At 45.5% G+C, this 20,940-nt stretch overlaps 1 protein-coding gene across 1 annotated transcript; it reads left to right on the top strand.

Annotated features, from left to right (window-relative positions):
- Positions 1-12,733: 12,733 nt before the first annotated feature.
- On the top strand, positions 12,734-15,780 carry LOC114317199 (cell division control protein 2 homolog). The gene is made up of 6 exons (XM_082869918.1): positions 12,734-13,313; positions 13,429-13,806; positions 14,300-14,463; positions 14,559-14,646; positions 14,734-14,787; positions 15,466-15,780. Exons 2-6 carry the CDS (start codon positions 13,639-13,641, stop codon positions 15,628-15,630), a joined length of 639 nt encoding a protein of 212 aa, XP_082726044.1. The 5' UTR covers positions 12,734-13,313; positions 13,429-13,638; the 3' UTR covers positions 15,631-15,780.
- The last annotated feature ends 5,160 nt before the right edge of the window (positions 15,781-20,940 follow it).

Genomic DNA, 20,940 nt, shown 5'->3' with positions numbered 1-20,940 from the left:
CATGGCTTCTCACCATAATGCTGCCGACCATCAAACCGACCCTTTCAATCCAAACAACCCACCACAGTATATCATTGAGCTTACCAACAGCATAACCGCATGGCCGAACAAAACCAGGCTTTGATAAATGCTTTACTCCAAAGAAACCTTCCGATGCCTCCTCCACCACCTCCAGATTTTCCACCCAACCAAGAAAGAGCCCCGAGCCATACTGTTCCGCAACCCTATCCACCCAACTTGGAAGGTTTGCAACCCCCTCCCCCGCATATAAATCTACCACCTCCACCCCCACACCCACACCCTTCGGTCGTGGCACCAGCCCCTGAAGGGGAAGCCAACAGTGTCCAGCCCCCATTGACTAACCATGGTGACCACATTCCCCTCTGAAACGCTGAGCTCCGAGCAATGAAGCTCCAGCTCCAAGGGGTCATGCAGAACATTTAGCATAAACCCTCTACCACGGGAAGCTCACCATTTGTTGCCTCCATCCGGGACAAACCTCTGCCCGCCAAGTTCAAGATGTCCACCATTGACTTTTTTGACAAGTACGACGGACCCAGTCGACCATCTGGAGACCTACCGTACCCTCATGATCCTCCATGCTTTCCCTGACGAGATCATGTGTCGGGCTTTCCCTGTGACACTGAAGGGGTCAGCTCGACTGTGGTTCAGCCAGTTACCGGCAGACTCTGTCTTCACTTTCCAGCATCTCAGCGACTCCTTCCTTAGCCATTTCATTGGAGCCTAGTGCCAACGCCGCCCTGCAACCCAACTCCTCAACATCCGTCAGACCGAGGGGGAGTCGCTACGCAGTTTCGTTACCCGCTTCAACACCGAAGCCCTGCAAGTAGCGAAAAACGATGACAAGGTCATCCTCACGGCTTTCATGGCCGAGCTACGATCGTCCGATTTCCTCTTCTCTTTCTCCAAAAACCCCCCGACCTCCAAGGCAGCCCTACTCTCCAAAGCCCAGAAATACATGAATGCTGAAGATTCACTAGCCGCTCGGCAGGATCCAATACCTAAAAATCCGACCCCCAGAGAAAAGAGAAAAGACTCAGAATCCAGAAACACCCAATATAACAGCCAAACACCCCACTATACCGACCGACCTCCTCGCGCTGACCGGTCGGCACCAGCCCGACCGCCCGGTCGGTTCGAGCAGTACACGCCCCTTAATTCTCCCATGGAACAAGTCCTTCACCAGATCCAACGGGACTACCCCCTCAAATGACCCCTACCCTCACGCACCCCTTCCAATCGGAAAGACCAGTCCAAGTATTGTCGTTTCCACCAGGACCATGGCCATAACACTGATGACTGCATCAACCTCAAGGATCAAGTCGAGACCCTAATTCGTCAAGGGCGTCTCAGCCAGTTCACGGACACCCGCCCACAGCAAAGGCAAAGAACCGAGCCCCTCAGAAACAACCGCCGACGTACCCCACCCCAGCAGCCAGCCCAACCTAACCAAGGCCATGATCGCCCCCCACAACAGCCTCGGCCGCCAGGTAATCCCCCTCCGCCAGTTGGTGAAATCCGAGTCATTTCAGGTGGTCTTGCTTGTGGGGGACCATCCCGCTCGGCTCAGAGGGCAGAACTCAGAAAGATAAGGTAAGGCTCAAACAAAGCAGTTGCCACGGTAGACCGACCCTCCAAACAACCCAAGCAGTGGACAGAGCCTATCACCTTCACGGACGCCGACTGTACAAGCATCCGTTATCCTCATGATGACCCTCTCGTCATTTCTGCCCTCCTCTTCAACTATAAGGTCAGACGGGTTCTCATCGACAACGGCAGCTCTTCAGACATCATATTCCTCAACTACTTCCGCCAGCTCAAGATTGGGGAGAAAAGTCTGTCTCCCCTCCAAACCCCTTTGGTCGGTTTCACTGGCGACCGGGTGACCTCCATCGGCTCCATCGCTCTCCCCCTTACCATCGGCGAATACCCAGGGCAGACTACCAAGTTGCTCACTTTCCTTGTGGTCGACTGTCCCTCTGCCTACAACATCATCCTTGGTTGCACTGCCCTCAACGCTTTCCAAGCTATCACTTCAACCTACCACCTCGCCATAAAGTTCCCTACTGACCTGGGTGTCGGGACAATAAGGGGAGAGCAGACCGTAGCCAGGGAATGTTATGTCGCCTCACTCAAAGAAGTCAAGCTGAAGGAGGCCATGATCATTGAAGAACTTGACGTCCGAGATGAGGACGAGCTGGTTAGAGGAGAACCGGTGGAGGAGCTCGTTGAGGTTCCCATCGATCCCACCAACCCAATAAAAACTGCCAAGATCAGCAGCCAACTATCTCCCAAGCTAAGGCCGACCTTACCGCCCTTCTGATCGAGCGCAATGATGTATTTTCCTGGACCCATTCAGACATGCCGGGCATTGACCCCTCTTTCATAACTCACCGCCTCAGCATCGAACCCTATTTCCGACCTTACCGCCAGAAGCAGCGCATCTTCCATCCAGAGCGCAATACACTTATAGTCGCAGAGGTTGACAAGCTCCTTGAGGCCCAATTCATCAAAAACGTGGATTACCCTAAATGGTTGTCAAACGCCGTCCTAGTCCGCAAGAACAATGGCAAATGGCGACTCTGTGTCGATTACTCTGACCTAAACCGAGCTTGCCCCAAAGACAGCTATCCTCTTCCCCGCATAGATCTACTGGTCGACGCCACGGCCGGTCATCAAATGCTCAGCTTCATGGATGCTTTCTCTGGGTACAACCAAATCCTGATGCACCCGTCCGATCGGGAACATACATCCTTCATCACCGACCGAGGTACCTACCACTACCGCGTGATGCCATTCGGACTGAAGAATGCTGGGGCCACCTACCAACGGTTGGTCAATGCCGTTTTCCATAATCAGATAGGTCGGAATATGGAAGTATATGTCGATGACATACTAGTCAAGAGCAAACTCTCTATTGATCATCTGTCCGACCTGCAAGAGACTTTCGCCACCCCACGCAAATACCAAATGAAGCTCAACCCAGAGAAGTGCGCCTTCGGCGTAAGATCTAGGAAGTTTCTGGGTTTTATGGTCAATCAGCGGGGCATTGAAGCTAACCCTGAAAAGATCAAGGCCTTGATTGAGATGCAGTCACGTAGAACGATTAAGGAGGTTCAAAGGCTCACTGGCCGAGTTGCGGCCCTCAACCGCTTCATTTCCCGCGCAACAGATAAGTGCCTACCATTCTTCAAAGTTCTTCGACAAACTTTTGAATGGACAACTGAATCTGAAGAGGCTTTTCAGCAGTTGAAGCAGTTCATGGCCAATCCCCCCCTCCTTTCACAAGCAATTACAGGCGAGCCCCTCTTCCTCTATTTAGCCGTCTCAAGCACCTCAGTCAGTGCAACTCTTATCAAGGAAGACGACTCTGTCCAACGACCGGTTTACTACATCAGTCGGGCTCTTAGGGGAGTAGAGCAGAATTACCCGTTGTTAGAAAAATTGTCCTTGGCCTTGGTCACCGCCTCCAGATGGCTCCGTCCTTACTTCCAGGCCCATTCCATAGTGGTTCTCATCGACCAACCCTTGAAGAAGGTCATGCAACAACCAGAACTTTTTGACAGACTCATGCAGTGGTCAGTGGAACTCAGTCAGTTTGACATCTCCTACCGGCCTCGAACAGCAATTAAGGGACAGGCTATCGCGAATTTCATCCTGGAATTCACTAATCCTACCCTAACCGCTGCGCCTCTACCCCCACCAACCCCTACCGAGCCAGAAGACCCGCATTCATGGACTCTCAACGTCGACGGATCATCCCGTAGGGAAGGTAGTGGGGCTGGCCTCATTCTCACCGCCCCTGAGGGTGACTATTTCAAATGTGCTCTCTATTTCTTGTTTAATGCCAGTAACAATGAGGCCGAATATGAGGCATTGATAGCAGGACTTCGCCTCGCCAAGGACATTGGAGTCAGCCACATTCGGGTGTTCAGCGACTCCCAGCTCATTGTCGACCAGATTACGGGGGAATTCGATGCCAAGGAGGACACAATGCGGGCTTACAAGGATATGGCCCTCCCCTTTGTTCGCCTCTTCAATACCTTCCATATCAAGCACATACCTCGGACGAAAAACTCCAAGGCAGCTGAGATGGCTCAGTTGGCCTCTACAGACCAGTTCGACCTTAGCCAAGGTGTCCGTCTCGAATACCTAGCCCACCCGGCCATCTCACCCGACCTACAAGAAATGCAGTTCCTCCAAAACGAACCTATCCCTTGGGCATCCGACATCTTCCTATTTTTGACAATGGGGGAACTCCCAGATGACCAACAGTAAGCCGCCAAAGTCAAGGCCTGGTTGTCCAATTACATCCTGGTCAGTGGCGTCTTGTATAAACGTGTTTTTCACGCCCATACCTGCGATGCCTCAATTCTGCTCAGGCAACTTATGTAATACGGGAAATCCATGAGGGAATTTGTGGTAATCATTCGGGCGGTAGGTCTCTAGCCCACAAAATACTCCATACTGGTTATTTCTGGCCAACTCTCAATCAAGATGCGACTGATTTCGTGCTCAAATGTGATAAGTGTCAACGTTTTGCCAACATCCCCCATGCTCCTCCTACAGAGTTGATCACACTTTGCAGCCCTTATCCATTCGCCAAATGGGGGATCGACTTGGTCGGTCCACTTCCCACCGGCCGAGGCCAGACCAAGTTCGCGATCATCGCCATTGATTACTTCACCAAAGTGGGTAGAAGCAGAACCCATTGCCACCATTACCGAGTGAAACACAACCAAGTTCATCTGGTAGTCGATCGTTTGCAGATTTGGCATCCCTCGGGCCATCGTCTCCAACAATGGCAAACAATTTGACAATGCCAAGTACAGGAAGTTCTGTGACGACCTCCAGATTCAACCATGTTTCTCTTCCCTCTGTCATCCCTAGGCCAATGGCCAAGTTAAGGTCACCAACCGTTCTCTCTTGAAGATCATCAAAACTAAGCTCGAAGCTGCTAAGGGACTTTGGGCTAAGAAACTACCGAATGTACTCTGGGCTTACCGAACTACAGCTCGGACTCCCACTGGGGAAACTCCTTTCCGCTTAACATACGGCGCTGAGGCGGTTATTCCAGTAGAAGTCGGTCTGCCTACTCCCAGGGTTTCACATCCGGACCCAGCGCCAACCGAAGAGCTCCGTCGGGCAGACTTGGACCTAATTGAAGAACTCAGAGAGACCACCGCTGTCAGACTGGCCTCATACCAACAGAAAATGAGAACACACTACAACCTCAAAGTCTGACCAAGGGAGTTCGCTGTAGGGGACCTTGTCTTGAGAGAAGCAACTCTTGCCACCAAAAATCTGACTGAGGGTAAACTGGCAGCCAAATAGGAGAGACCTTACATTGTGAAAGCCCGACCACGTCCGGGCACCTACCGACTTCAGGACATGGAAGGTTAAGACCTTCCCCACCCCTGGAACGCTGAACACTTGAAGCGCTACTTTCAATAAATTCCTACTGTTGTATTGCTCAGTTGTTGTATTTCCTTTTTGATTCACAATGTAAACTTTGATCGACTGGACTACACTGTCCATGACAACAATTTTATATCTCAGCAATCTGCGTGTTGTCTCAATAACATTTTCATTTGCAGCATTTATCAACAAGCCTCAGCCAGGTTGAGCACAACAAGCCTCAGCCAGACTGAGCATCTAAAAGCCTCAGCCAGACTGAGCACTAAAAAGCCTCGTCCAAACCGAGCATCTAAAAGCCTCAGCCAGACTGAGCACTAAAAAGCTTCGTCCAGACCGAGCATCAAAAAAGCCTCAACCAGACTGAGCACTAAAAAGATTCGTCCAGACCGAGCATCAAAAAAGCCTTAGCCAGACTGAGCACTAAAAAGCTTCGTCCAGACCGAGCACGAAAAGCCTCAGCTAGACCGAGCACGAAAAGCCTCAGCCAGACTGAGCACTAAAAGCCTCATCCAGACTGAGCATGAAGCATTCGGCCAGACCAAGCCTCAGCCAGCCTAAGCATAACAAGTCTCAGCCGGACCGAGCGCTGCAATTTCAGGTTCAGACTGAGTTCCTTACAACGTCAGTGAATCATAGCTTAGCCCCAACTGAGCACGCGTGCTGGGCTCGGTCAAAGCCATCTATGCAAACTTCATGCTTGTGGAATTAGTAGACACACTTAGTCACAATTCCAGGTCCAAGTCTTTACACCACTCTTTGCTTTGTCAAATTCCAAAGACGTCCTTACACGTTTTCTTTACAAGTCAGGTTATTTTCTTCTCAATCAAACTCTTACAGGTCAGCCTGTTTCCTTACAAGCCAACTAATCTACTTCAGCAATGTGACAAACACAAACTTATAATTTTATTACATTTTAAATTTCACTCTGCATTGAGGAGTTCCTAACTTTACCCTGCATTGAGTTTTTATTACAACTTCAATTTCACTCTACACTAAGGAGTTCTTAAATTTAGTTCTTATTACAAGTTTAACTCCACCTTGCACTTCACAATGAGTTATACACACGCCTCGCCCACGCCTCATTTATTTCAGTTGCACAAGCACAGACAATCAAATGAAAACATAATTGCAATTTTATTTATTAAGAAATTTGTACATGAGTTCATTACAGCCATTCAAAACAAAAAACAAAACAAAACACCAAACAAAACAAACACAAACGCACAAGGTTTGTGCAAGGCTTTCTTCTTCTTCTTCAAACTACTCCTCTTCACTGGACACAAGGTCTTCTTCTTCAATACCCTCATCAAGGGAGGTCTGGGCCACATCGTCGTCATCGATTTTCACACTACTCAGGTCCAAGTCTGGGAACAGCTCCTCAGCTTTACGCTTGAACATTTTTCAACCACTATCCCAGAACTCAGCCATTTCGTGCTTATAAAAGTCTGACCGCTGGAAGCTTTCAATCACTTCTACCTCAGTCCTTCCTCCAGCAGTCGTCCTCGACGGACCCGCCCCCCCAGACTCCTCCCTCGCCAAGCTATTGGCGACCGCGACATCCACTGCCATCTGAAATTCAGCAGACCCTTTGAACTGGTCCACTGCTGCACATAAAGATCGGGGTAAGCCGCCCTTTCAGAGGCTGCCTTAGCCCTCTCCTCCACCAACTCCTTATCCAGGGTCGCCCTTTCAGCAGTTCCCTTGGCTTTCTCTGCCTCAAACTCCTTCTGAAGGCTCCCCTTTTTAGCAGTTGCCTTGGCTTTCTCTGCCTCCAACTCCTTCTGAAGGCTCTCATTTTCAACAGCCGCCTTGGCTCTCTCTGCTTCCAACTCCTTCTGAAGGCTCTCCTTCTCCTCCACTGCCTTAGCAGGCTCGCCCTCCAGCTCCTTTTGCAGACCGTCAATCTTCACGCCTGCCTCATCCTTCTGCCTAACCAGCTCTTCATTACTGCTCATCGCCTCTTCATGTCGTTCGACCGCTACCGCGCAGGCTTTTTGGGCCTCATCCAATCTCTTCTGCTCGCCAGCCAGTTGGAACTCGAGCGACACAACCTGGCAGCGTGTGTTCTCCAGCTCCACCTTGACCGTTTGCAGATCAGCGTGGGCACTCTCCCAACTTGTACTCTCCTTCTTCAACTTTGCAAATTGAGCCCTGGCCTCATCTGCCTTGAGTTTGGCAGCCCCCGCCTTTCTCAGCAGAGCCCCTGCTAAGATGGTTACCTCCATTTGAGCGGAGCATAACCCTCTCAGCAGCTCAGCCTCATTGAATCTGGCTGCTGAGCGCAAGGCTGCCTCTTCCACAATCCCCACAAGGCAGTCTGCCTCTGCCCTGGTTGGGCCTTCTTCTCCCTCTAGTCGCCCAGCCACTACACGAGCGTGGTAGATCGTAGTAGTCAGACTGACTCCCCTTCCTTGGGGTGTAGGACCCCCCTGGGGCTGTTCTCCTCTCCTTGGCCTAGGGCCAGTCGCCCCACCTTCTACTTGCACTCCGGGGGCGGCCCCCGCTACCTCTGTGGCGATCCCCACCACTACTGGGACGACCTACATCCCCTCCAACGCGATGTCCACCACTTCTGGGACGACCACCCTTCATGGGGTCTCCTCCACTACCCCCCTCTCTGCCTCCTTGGCCACACTGGTCTCTGTTGGCCTCACTTCCCTCATTCTCTTCAGGGCAGGCTCTTCTTGACTCCTCCTCACCCTCTTCTTCTTCTTCTTCAGAGCATCCCCCTCCTTGTTCGCCTGTTCCTTCACAGTATCCACTGGGGGCGGTCGGGGCACAAAACTACCTAAGTCTTTCTCCCCCAACAGCTTGGGGCTCGATCGGATCCGCTCTCTCGCGACCGGCTTCGGAGCAGGCCCCAGTTGGGACTTCTTATACTTGTCCGCCCGTGCGAACAACCTCCTTTCCTCCTTCTTCTCCGCTTTCCTCTGCACCTCCAACTCCTCCCTTTCTGGACCCCCTCCCAACGGCTGCGACCCCAAGTTTAAGGCAAACAGAACCGACAGTAGGACAAGCTCGTCCCACCTTACTCCTTTCTCCTCCTTCCAATCCCTCACTCTCTTCACTCGGTCCTCAGTCGCTTTGTCCAGCTTGGGCTTGACCGATTTGGTGGGCACCTTCCAAGTTGTACGAACTCCTGCGCCCGCCGTTTGCTGTCACAAAGAACCACCTTGGCCTCCAGCCTTTTACCGAAGATGGCAGATCCGCCACCAGACATCGTCCAGCCACCGCCTGCAGTGTAACCCAAGTGTCCTGCTGGCCGGAGGCCTTGTAGCACGAGAAGAACTCATCTACCGTCAAGGCCAACCTCCTCGTTGCTTGCGGCCAAGAACTCGCGCACGTCATCAATATTTTCCAGGCGTTTGGCATCAACTGACCTGGCGCCGCATCTAGTTTATTCAACACATCAACCACAACTTGAGGCAGTGGTAGCCTCACACCTCCCCGCAATGCCTCCTCGTACAAGCTAAATTCCCCCAACCGTACATCCGACGCCCTCTCGGTAAATGTCGGCAGCCTCAACCCTATTTCCAAAGGAATCTGGTACTTCCCCCTTATTCCCTCCAACTCCGCCGGTGTAAGAATGGACCTGTCTGCCTTTGTATGCCAGTGATCTGGTTCTGCCTAGCTGATTGGCCTTGGAGCCGCTATCATGGTGGAACCATGGGATTGTACCACCAACTCCTCCACCCTCTCCGTCCTGTACTGCTGCGCTAACTCCACTGCATCATCATCACCAAGTGGATCCACCCTGACATTCGCAGCTTCTTCTTGGGCAATTTCTATGGTATGTCTGCGAATTGCTTCCGATGCAGGTGCAAGGAAATTGAAAAAGTGTTGCAGAGGTGTATCGTGAGCAACAAAGGAATTCACACTTGGAATATTTTGATTTTTCGTAAACAAGTAGGTGAATCGAATAATGCTAAAAGCCCACGGTTTGCCCGTATTCCAAGGATCCCAATTAATTTTCGCCAGTTTGAAAAATTTTCAAATCATCCGCCAAAACTGTCTTTTCAACACCCATAATGACCTATCGTTTCACTTCTGATCTAACGCCTAATCTCCCCCCCCCCCCCGCGGGATGATTGCCACGTGTACAACCACGATCCACTGTCTCCTCATTTTACCCTGCCTTTTCCACTTCCAATCACTACATTACACGCCGCCTCTTGAGCCCCACGCCCTTCCACCTCACCCTTTGCGGTCGACCCTCCTCGTGGTCGACCCTCCCACTCGGTCACCCTTCTCGGTCGGCCCTCCTCGTGGTCGACCCTCCCACTCGGCCAACCTCCGCGGTTGGCCCCCCTTCGCGGTCGGCCCTCCTCGTGGTCGACCCTCCCACTCGGCCAACCTTTACAGTCGGCCCTCTTCGTGGTCGGCCCTTCCACTCGGTCACCCTGCACGGTCGGACCACTTCTCGGTCGGTTCACCCTCTCGGTCACCCCTGTCGGTCGACCTCCATCCTGCCAACCCCTAACACCATCATCTTCTTCATTTGTATTTCGTTTGTTAGACTAAAGCTGCACTCGAGAATGGGATACTACTGACGTGTATAAGCCCATAAAGGCTGTGAATCACTATGAACAACCCAAGCCCATCACTCAGAGCCCAATACATAACCCAGCTAGTAAGGTCTAGGACAGCTGGAATCCAACATGGCATAAAAAGCCAATGACATTCAGACACATGGCAGGTGAAGGACGAGCCACATCAGCAGACAATGATCTGCAAAGTTATTGCCACTGCATGTCACCATTAATGCAGCCCATCATAGCATTTATTACGACAACACCTCTCCGTCAGAACAGGACCCCCTTACCCTGAACAAGGTAAGCTACAACATAGACTTTCGACGAGGAGGTCAGGTCGGAAGGGACAACGAAATGATTACCAAAGGATATAAGCAAACGTTGAAGACAAGAAGAAGGTTAAGCTTTTCTATTTCTAATCTCTCTCTCTCTACACTCTACTTCTGTCCCTAACTTGCTCATCGGAGGGTTCACTGGGGGACTACCCAGTTCCCTGTTGAACTTGTTTGCAGGTTATCTGGTGGGCTTTATCATTTGGACATGGGCTTGAGGAGCTTGGACCAGTCCGATCCATTCACTGGAACAAACTGTATCAACAACTCGTAAAATTATAAATCGAATGGCGGGTTAACGGATTAACAAATTACAATTTGAGCGATTTTTGGCAGATTGAAGAATTGAAAAATATTCTAACTAATTACTATACATTTGCCTAATATATAATACTAATTGTATAATATTTTTTCTATATATAACACAAAGTAATTTTACATAATATCTTTCATATATATAACTACTAATTGTTAATAAATTTCATATCTTAAATATCTCTCACACACATTTTTACTTTGATATTTCATTGGAGGTTAAAAAATATATATGTATTAACTATAACGGAGCGGAGCAATTTGAAAGGCGGATTATAAATTTTATAGTTTAAACCACGATTAGCGATTAAAGTCGTATGAATTAATACGGATCGATACAATTTTAATGGATTTGACGGTGTTTTGCACAATACCACTCTTAAGGTTCGTTTAAGAAATGGGTTGACTTTTAATTTTTTAACTTTTTGACTATTTTAACCTGGGGTTAAAAAGTTACGTTTGGGATAGATTTTTTGACTTTTTTAACTTTTATAAAATAAAAAATAAAATGATTATGGGTTGAATATGATGTTTTGTTTTATCAAATTAAAAAATTTATTTTATTTTTTTTAATTTTATTTTTTTTTAAAAAAAAAACTAAAATAGCCACACAAAAAAAAAAAAAAAAAAAAAAAAAAAAGAAAAGAAAAGAAAAGAAAAAAGCCAGACATGCTAAACCACGCTTAGACCATCTAGTTTATTTTAAATTTGCCCATTTTCATCCAGGAAATGCTCTGCATAAATCCAGCTAGAAGAATTTCAGCTCTTGATGCGCTCGCTCATGCATATTTCAAGAATGATGATGGTGATGGGGGTGATGATGATGATGAAGAAGAAGAAGATTATGTTGGTGATGATGGTGAAGAAGAAGAATATTATGATGGTGATGGTGATGGTGATGGTGATGGTGATGATCCTTGATTCCATGCCCTTAACTTTTCTTTGCCGTTGTTGTTGTTATGTTCACAGACTATCTCCAGGTGATCTTTCTTTCATTCATTGCAAATTTTCTCCCCACTCGAAAGCTTTTGTTGCAACCAATTTGTGCTAGGAACCGGCTTTATGCAATTAAATTGTAATTAGGTTTCATAAACTCAGATCTCAATCTAACTCAACTCAACAAATTTGTCTACATCCCAACCCATTTGATTTGGTTTCAGGATAATTTGCAAACAAAAGGTTAATACCAATAAATTTCACAATAACGATATGGTAAAAAATCCTTTAAATTTTTCCTTCAAATTTCAGCTTAAAAGTTTGGTCACTTTTCAATTATTTTCTTCAACAATACTCTCAATTATTTCTTTCACAATTTGCAATTGTTCCTTTATACCATGGAACTTGTTTAGTTGAATTTTCAAAATATATTTTAATTTTTTCATTAAAATAAAAACTAATTTGATGAAAATAAACTTCAATATTTTTCTTTAGAGTTTTTTTCACCCTCAAAAATATAAAATTTGAAAACTCTAGCAAAGAGGTGACATATTTGGAGGGAAATTCTGTTTCATCTCATTTGGCTCTCCAACCAACAACAACATCTCTCTCTCTCTCTTTCTCATAGTTGTTATGCTTTCTTGGCACATTTGTGTTAGTGAATTCAATCATTTAACAAATTTCTTCAAGAAGATCAAGTTCAGTGTCAGAATTCAATATACCCTTTTGAAGGTCTCTCTGCATTAGTAATTAACCTTTTTTGTAGTTAGGGTTATTATCCAAAGAAACAGAGTTTTGCCCCCCCAATATCTCACCATGAAATCTCATCACCTCTCTCTCTCTCTCTCTCTAGAATTGTTCTGACTCTAAATCTCTTATCTGACATAATTGAAAGAATATTGATGACTCTCTGCTTCTTGATCACTGATGTTTTCTGCAGAATTCTTGATTTCTTGTTCCTGAATGTTCTCAATTTCCATTCATGAATTTCATGCTTTCTTGATTTCTTGTTAGTCTGATATTATCACTCAATAATTTATGGGTTTTCTCGCAATCTTGGAAGGCGAAGCTTTGTGCATTCTAGGATCAATCTATCGCATATTTACTGGGTTTTTTTTCATTCTCTCTTTTTTTTACTTCTTATTTCTTATTTTTTATTTTTTATTTTTTATTTTTTATTTTGATTTTTAGTTTTCTCTCTTCTGTTCATTGCAAAATGGGATGTTTGTTTGCAATTTTTTGTTGGAAATATTTGTTTTACATTAATCTTTGAGTTGCATAAGCTTATTTTTCTTCTCTCTCTGTTTTTCTCAGTTTAAATAAATGTATGCTTGAGTTTAAAATTTTTAATGATATATATATTTATTTATTATTGAGTGTAATCCTAAAATTCTGATAATTTTTCAAATTTCTAGATCACATCATCTTTGGATTATCCTTCAATAGCTTTGAGCCAATCAAATGGAAAAGGTAGACGATCTGTGTTGTGCTTGTGTAGTTCAATATCATAATCATCATGAATCAATTTATATATTGTGTGTGTTGTCAATAAACTAAAGCTGTTGAATTGGCAGTATAAGCTGGGTAAGGTTATTGGAATCGGCGCCTACGGTATTGTTCACAGAGGTCTTAATCTCGAGACTAATCAAATTGTAGCTATAAAGAAATTTTATACTTTTGACTGCAAAAATGGTGTCCCATATACAACAATCCGAGAAATCTCCATGCTGATAGAGATGTATCACATAAACATTGTCAAGTAAGTTATTTCTTTGGAGTTTTGATTAAAAAAAACCCGTTAAAAACCTGATCAATGTCTTTGTTTACTTCATATATTTCATTATATACTTTCTTAATAGAAGTTTGGTTAACAGGTTGCTGGATGTAATAAGCAATACTAAAAACGAATGGTATATCATTTTTGAATATTTGGACCTTGATTTGGAGAAATACATGGTGACTTATCTGAAGGATTCTATGGCTAAACACACAATAAAGGTGGTTGATAAATCTTTTCCATATTGTATTTTATGTATTGCTTGTTCAAGATTTAATTTTAATTTTTTTATTTTTTGCAGTATATTATGCATCAAATTCTTTCTGGTGTTATGTACTGTCATAAGCACAGAATTATGCACCAAGACTTGACGCCTGACAATTTGCTGATAGATCTCAATGCCTCTGTAGTGAAGATTGCAGACTTTGGAATGGCTAGGGCATTTGATTTTCCTCTTAGGGCATATAGTCCCGAGGTATTTCATTTTGCCTGGAGAGAAGTATATCCAATTTAGTAATTAGTCCTTATTAGATGGGGTTTGGAGGGGGTAGATTGGATAGAGACTTAACCGTTGACATAAGTCACAAAACGTGTCTGTCGTTAGTACTTAAATTGTCTGTTTATTTCTTTTTCTAATCCTCAATGATTTCATCTATTTTTTGCGTTGTCAGAATACTTTCACCATGGATGATGTTCACATATGAATTTTCTTTTTCTTTTCATTTGTCTGGTGTTATGTACTGGTTAATACAACACTTAAAACTGTTAATCAAGGAATTTTGATCTTCATAAAACATGACTTCGTTGAGTGATGAAAAATGTGTTTCACGGTTTCAGCAACCCTGTTTCTTTTATTTTCTTGTTTTGGGCCGTAAAATGTAGTTGAAACTTTGTTTGCTTCGCATTTCGATCTTTAAATTTCAATTACTGTTTATGAATGTAATACAATTGGTTATTTTCTTCTTCAGGTAGTAACTATATGGTACAAAGCACCCGAAATCCTCCTTGGCTCCCCGGTATACTCCATGGCTATCGATGTGTGGTCTGTTGGCTGTATATTTGCCAAGATGCTTATGCGTCAGAATCTGTTTGCTGGTGCCTCCAAGAATGAACATCTCCGTAAAATTTTTAGGTGTGAACAAGGCTTGCAAATGCATTTATTTTGCACACATTTCATTTTTCTTTTTCTGCTACAATCATATTTATGTTCAGTTTCCTTTACTGAAGCATTATGGGGACACCAAATGAGAGAACATGGCCGGGAGTGACCTCACTACCGTATTACCCTGCTGGTCTTCCCGAGTACTATCCTGAGGTAATATCTATAATTTTCGCTTCAATTTTTTTTATTTTGCAAGTCAAGTTAGTAAATTTGTAACACCTTTCCCTTTCTTCTATGCAGAATCTGGAAGAATTTTTTCCTGATTTAGAACCAGCCGGAGTTGATCTTCTTTCTGTAAGTTGTTGCTGCTTTCAAATGTGTTTTTTTGAGAATAATGATTTGAAAAAACATTTTCCATACATGTGTGACAGCTTTTGTTTGGATAACAATGAATCATATTATATTACTCAGTCCATATCCATCTTTCACCCTTTAGTTGAACTGTCCTCTCTGGTGTATCATCTTCTTTCAATTGTCTCTTTCCATTTTTTCCTTTTATCATTGTTTTACTTGTGCTTCGTTTATCATTTTCTGGCATTTGGTATAATGAGAAATGATAGTCAACTGAAAACTTTTGATGTGGTTGACGGAAAATAGGTTTATTTGGACAGAAAACATTTTTTATTTTAAAGTGGAAAACGTTTTGTGTTTTATAGAATGAAGTCCTACCATCACTATCACAGCTGACACTGCCACTACTCCATCACCCCACCACTGCAGCCCCACCATGCCAATACCACTAGAATATTCGTTTCAAATTCACAGCTAAACATTCACAAAAAAATGTTTTCTGAATAATGTTCTTTGTGGGAATTTTTTTTTGCTGAAACAAACACAGCATTAATTTGTGTACTTTCTTTCTTGGCAGGAAAATGTTTTCTGCTGAAAGACTTACTTCTTTTTTTTCCTTCTTATTTTCCTTCACTTGTTTGGACCATGTACTTTATGTTAATTTTGCCCATTTTCATCCAGGAAATGCTCTGCATGAATCCAGCTAGAAGAATTTCAGCTCGTCGTGCGCTTGGGCATGCATACTTTAAGAAGAAGAAGAGGAAGGAGAAGAAGGAGAAGAAGATGACGATCCTTGATCCCATAGAAGAAGAAGAAGAAGAAGAAGATGATGATGATGATCCTTGATTCCGTGTCCTTCACTTTTGTTGTTGTTGTTGTTGTCAGTTGACAGACTATTATCTTCTAGGATTGAATTTGAGCTAGGTAGGTTATCTTTTTTTCATTCATTGTAACTTCGCTTATTTGGTTTCAAGAAACATTATAGTGTCCCTTAAATTGCCTCTTTGCTGTTGTTTTTGTTTTTTGTTTTTGTTTGGTAAATTGTTCCTAAACTAAAAAATCCACTTTTTATGATACACCAAAGTTAAATTTGAATTTCTGAAATATGTTTTTATACAAAAACAATATGAAAATAATGAAATTTTCATACTTTTTATTGTTTGTTGTTTTAAAAAATATGAAAAACAAAAACAAAGGAAAATAAAAATGACAACAAGCAAGCATGAGTCAATATTTCGGTTTACTTGGTTTCTCTCTCTAGGGCTAACTACATTTAGGATAAATTGAAGTAAGACAGTTTAAAAAAAAAAATTACACCGCATTAGATAATTTTATTGATACAACCTTGACACGTAAGAAATCTTGCTCCAAACATAAGGTATACTTGCATCTCATGAAAATGAAATTTTTTTCCATTGTGCCACTGATTTAAAACTGCCCCTTATATTTATCACTATATATTTTTCCTGTTAAGAGACTATATCGAACCTACTATTTTCAATAAAACTCAACCTCCTATTTTTTCTTAAAATTTTATTTAAAAAGTGAATTTGTTCAACTAAATTATTCAATGGTACACTCAATTATTTCTGTGTCCATTTAAATGTGTTCTTTTAAACTATGAAACTTATTTGATTGAGTTTCAAAGTTTGTTGTCTGATATTTGAAAAAAAAAAAAAAAAAGAAGAAGAAGAAAGAAAGAAAGAAAGAAAGAAAGAGGTAACATTTTTGGTTTGATAAAAATAAGCACAAATAAATGATTTTAATCCCTCAAAAAAGGAAATTATATAAAAATATAAGTATTTTTCATTTACATTTTAGTTTGATGGGAACCTTTTACTAGTTCTTTGGAAAAAAAAAATACAGAAAATAAAATTTGAAAACCCTAGCAAAGAGGTAACATTTTTGGTGGGAAATTCTGTTTCATCTCATTTTGGCACTCCAACCAACCAACCAACCACCTCCCTCTCTCTCTCTCTCTATATATATATATATACGCATAATTTCTCTCTCTCTCGCTCTCTCTCTCTCTGTATACATACGTTTCGACACATATGTTTGAATATATATATATATATATATAATGTGCATGAATTTATCAAGTTCTGTGCATTTTGATTGAGAGGGAGATTAATGATATGGAATTGGGCCAGACAGATTTGTGCCGGACAGATTTGGGCCGAACAGGTGCTGGGCCAAGTTGTGTGGCCCGGTCTCGAAGGAAGCTGCTCGGTTAAGGCAGCGCGTGGATTGACCGAGCTACAAGGATCCGTGGTCACGAAGCCGGCCAGGTGAAAAGTCCAGCGCCAGGAAAGGCAAGGTTGGACCGAGGTACCTGTTTGCTCAGCAGGTTGGACGACCGCAGACTAGCGTGAGTTGTCCCGAGCTAGGCTTTGCCGAGATGCCGCCGAGTCCGGTCCTCATCTGAGCTTAGCTGTTGGAGTACTTGGGCATGAAGCGCAGCATGGCAGATGATGGCCGAGATGATACTGCCCGGCTGCCGAGCTCGCAGGAAAATGGGCAGGCAGTTGAGTTAGGTGGTGCTCAGCAAGGTTTATGCTGACAGATGGGATAGCAGTGCCACGTGTTGAGAGGTTACTGGGAGTAGATTTGGGGCGCAGAAGGTATATAAACATGTCTGCGCCCCCCATACGCGGACAGATGAACATTTGGTGAGACATATACTAAACACTCAACACTCTCCCTTCTCTCTATCTATCCCCTATGTGTGTGTTCTAACTTGATCGTCGGAGGGGTTTTCCGGCCACACACCGCCGGGTAGCTCACTGTCGTTGTGTACGCAGGTAATCGGACAGAGACAGAGCTCGGAAGAAAGGAGTACGGGCTTGCCGGAATATTTGCTCCCCGTATAATTGGCGCCGTCTGTGGGAACTTGACAGACAAAACCTTGTTTTCCAGGCTCATCTGATCGTCGTTCATGGCAAACAACGATGAGATTCCGTTGTCTGCCATCGACGGAGCCACCCCGGAGTTCATCCAACGGAGAGAGGGACATCCCGCCATCCTTCCAATGGCGGATCTGGAGACATTTCCCGGAGGGTAGTCGGGGGACTCGCGGGATAAGCGCGGGAGAAGTTATGGTCATTCGCGGAGTCCAGACGGTCATCGGCGGCGGAGAGAGTCACACGCCAGACGTTTGGAACACAAGTTGAGGGACCAAGACGCCGTCATCCGGCGAATGGCGGCAGAGATGGAAGAGCTCAAGCAACATGTCAAAGGGAAGGGTGTAGCTGGAGTGGGTGACCACAGTGAGTGCACTCCATCCTGCCGTTCAGACGGTCAGAGTCAGTGACGCACTCTGTCCATTTCTATTACCAGAAGTTACAAGGTTGGTGATTCCGACGTGCATGCAGAAAAGTCTAGCGCGCAAGATAGCACTTACCAGCCCTCACGTCCAGTGACGATGTCGAGGTACTCTTACTCCGCTCATTCAGAGGATTTGCGGGCGGTCTTAAAGAAGCGGGCTCGCTGGCGGGAAGCTCAGAGGATACCGGCGTTCCAGCAGTTATCCTACGGGGTTCATGCCAGCGAGGAGGTCGGAATGCCTCCACCCCGCCAAGCAGCGCCCCTCCTGGTGGATACAGATTTGGCAAGGTTGAGTGCAACCCCTTTCTCCATGGAAATAGAGACAACACCGCTTCCGGCAGGCTTCCACCAGCCAAAGTTCACGCTTTACGACGGGAAGACCGATCCCTACATGCATGTAAGTCATTTCCGACAGGTCATGGCTGGACATAGGCGGAATGATGCTCTTATGTGCCTCATCTTTCCGTCAAGTTTGGGCGAACTGGGCTTGAAGTGGTTTGAAAGGCTGCCGGAGGGGAGTATTGAGAGGTGGCATCAGCTGGCCGAAGCCTTTGTCACGCGCTTCAAAACCAACACCAAAACACCAAAAGAAGTGGATCACCTACTAAGTGTCAAGATGGAACCGAGCGACACATTGAAGGCGTACAACTCTAGATATTGGGAGACCTTCAACGAGATCTTGGATTGCCCGGTCAACCTTGCAATCACTCAATACAAGCGTGGTCTCCCGGTCGGACATACACTGCGGGACTCGCTTACCATGCACCAACCGACGTCCATGGGCCAGCTCATGCAGCGCATCAATGAGCACATCCGAGTGGAGGATGATGCGTCAGCATCTACCGTGAAGGCAACTCCGGTAGTAATAGACAAGAAGACAGCAGGCAAAGTGCACGCAGTTAGGCAAGAGTCCAGCCGCTCAAGTGACCGAGCAAAGGAATCGGACCGTGGCTCGAATCGCAAAAACCGGGGTAGAGGACATCGGAAGACCGGGATGACCACCCCCGAGATGACGTAGCGGAGGCAAACAGAAGGTTGAAGGCAAGGACTGGCATAACCACAGTCTTCAAGATTCCAATCTATCGCATACTTAGTGAAATCTGAGACGAGGAGTATGTCCGGTTTCCTGCTAAGTTGGGCGATGGACAAAAGGGCTACAATCCGCGGTATCGTTGCACATTTCATCGGGAGCGAGGCCACCGGACTGAGGATTGTTTGCCTTTGAGGCAACACCTGGAAGAGCTAGTCGCGGCCGAACACTTAGACCTTTACATTGATAGGGGCGTAAAGGCGAACCAGGCTGCGGTTGAGCCCAGGGGACAGGATGACTGAGATGCGCCACCACAAGGAGTTATTAATGTCATCCACGGCATAGTGGAACCGGAGCGTGTTTGCGAACTCTGGGGTATGATCAAAAAGGCAGAACATATGAGGGAGGTTTTGTCGGTACAGCCTGCCATCAAGAGGGGGAAGACCGTAGAGAAAGATGTGATCAGTTTCACCTCAAGGGATCTAGAGCGCATTCAGACGCCGCACAACGAAGCCTTAGTAGTAACACTCCGCGTCAAGGAATTCAATGTCAAACGGATCTTGATCGATCAGGGAAGCTCGGTTGAGATCATGTATTACGACGCGTTCAAGCAGCTCAAGCTCCGAGAGACAGACTTGGCTCCGGCAACTTCGCCACTGGTTGGTTTCAACTCGCAACCGGAGTGGCCTTTGGGAAAGATTATCCTGCCGGTCAAAGCGGGATCCGTGGTCAAGCAAGTGGAGTTCTGGGTGTTACAAGTTCCTTCTACTTACAATCTAATCCTTGGAAGGGGATGGCTCCATGCCATGCAAGCTGTAGCATCGGCCTACCATCAGGTGATGAGATTCCCCTCAGCTATGGGGGCAATCGAGGAGATATGGGGAGATCAAGTCATGTCCAAACAATGCTTCGTGACAATAAACGGGAGCCGTGCTGCCAAAGGCTTCGTTCAAATGATAGAAGGACCGGAAGACCGGGGAGTTCTTGATGATGTGGGCACCAAGGCAGAGGACAAAGCTGTTGAGGAATTGGTGGAGGTGCGAGTTGATATAGAGCGGCCGGATAAGTTCTTCCTGCTCAGTTCCAGCCTCACGGCCCAAGAAAGGACCGAGATGGTTGAGTTTTTGATGACCAACATCGAAGTCTTTGCATGGTCGCCTTACGATATGCCCGGCCTCGATCCAAGTTTTATCTGCCATCACCTCAATGTTTTCCTCGGAGCAAAGCCAGTCATTCAGCGAACAAGGAGATCGGTGCTTCATCGCGCCGAGGTAATTGCAGAGGAAGTGAGAAACTTGCTTGAGGCACGAGCAATTCAGGAAGTGCACTACCCTCGGTGGATTTCCAACACAGTAGTGGTGCCCAAGAAGAATGGGAAGTGGTGAGTTTGTGTCGATTACAAGACAGTTAATCGAGCTTGTCCGAAGGATAGCTTCCCTTTGCCCCGTATTGACCAGCTTGTGGACTTCACGGCTGGACATAATCGGCTCAGCTTCTTGGATGCCTATCGCAGCTACCACCAGATTGCCATGAATGGGCCCGACCGAGAGATTACTTCCTTCACGACTCCAAGGGGACTCTTCTGCTACCGAGTCATGCCTTTTGGTTTGAAGAACGCCGGGGCAACTTTTCAGTGGATGGTGACCAAGATGTTTGCTCCTTTGCTTGGGCGGACAATGGAGGCCTGCATTGATGATATGGTGGTTAAAAGCCGGCATGCAGGAGACCACTTATCCGACTTGGCCGAAATGTTCGCCATTCTCAAAAAACACAAGCTGCGCCTGAATGTGTCTAAGTGT

The sequence above is a fragment of the Camellia sinensis genome, chromosome 5, assembly GCF_055761805.1.
Source record: "Camellia sinensis isolate YWXY chromosome 5, ASM5576180v1, whole genome shotgun sequence".
NCBI lineage: Eukaryota > Viridiplantae > Streptophyta > Magnoliopsida > Ericales > Theaceae > Camellia > Camellia sinensis.
The sequence above is the reverse complement of the archived record's forward strand: the minus strand, read 5'-3'. Positions and strand labels throughout refer to the sequence as shown.

Coding starts and splice junctions, on each gene's coding strand:
- LOC114317199 (XM_082869918.1), top strand. CDS start 13,639: ATGCATCAAATTCTTTCTGGTGTTATGTACTGTCATAAGCACAGAATT. Junction 14,647..14,733: donor TTCCCGAGTACTATCCTGAG/GTAATATCTATA, acceptor TCTTCTATGCAG/AATCTGGAAGAATTTTTTCC. Junction 14,788..15,465: donor CCGGAGTTGATCTTCTTTCT/GTAAGTTGTTGC, acceptor ATTTTCATCCAG/GAAATGCTCTGCATGAATCC.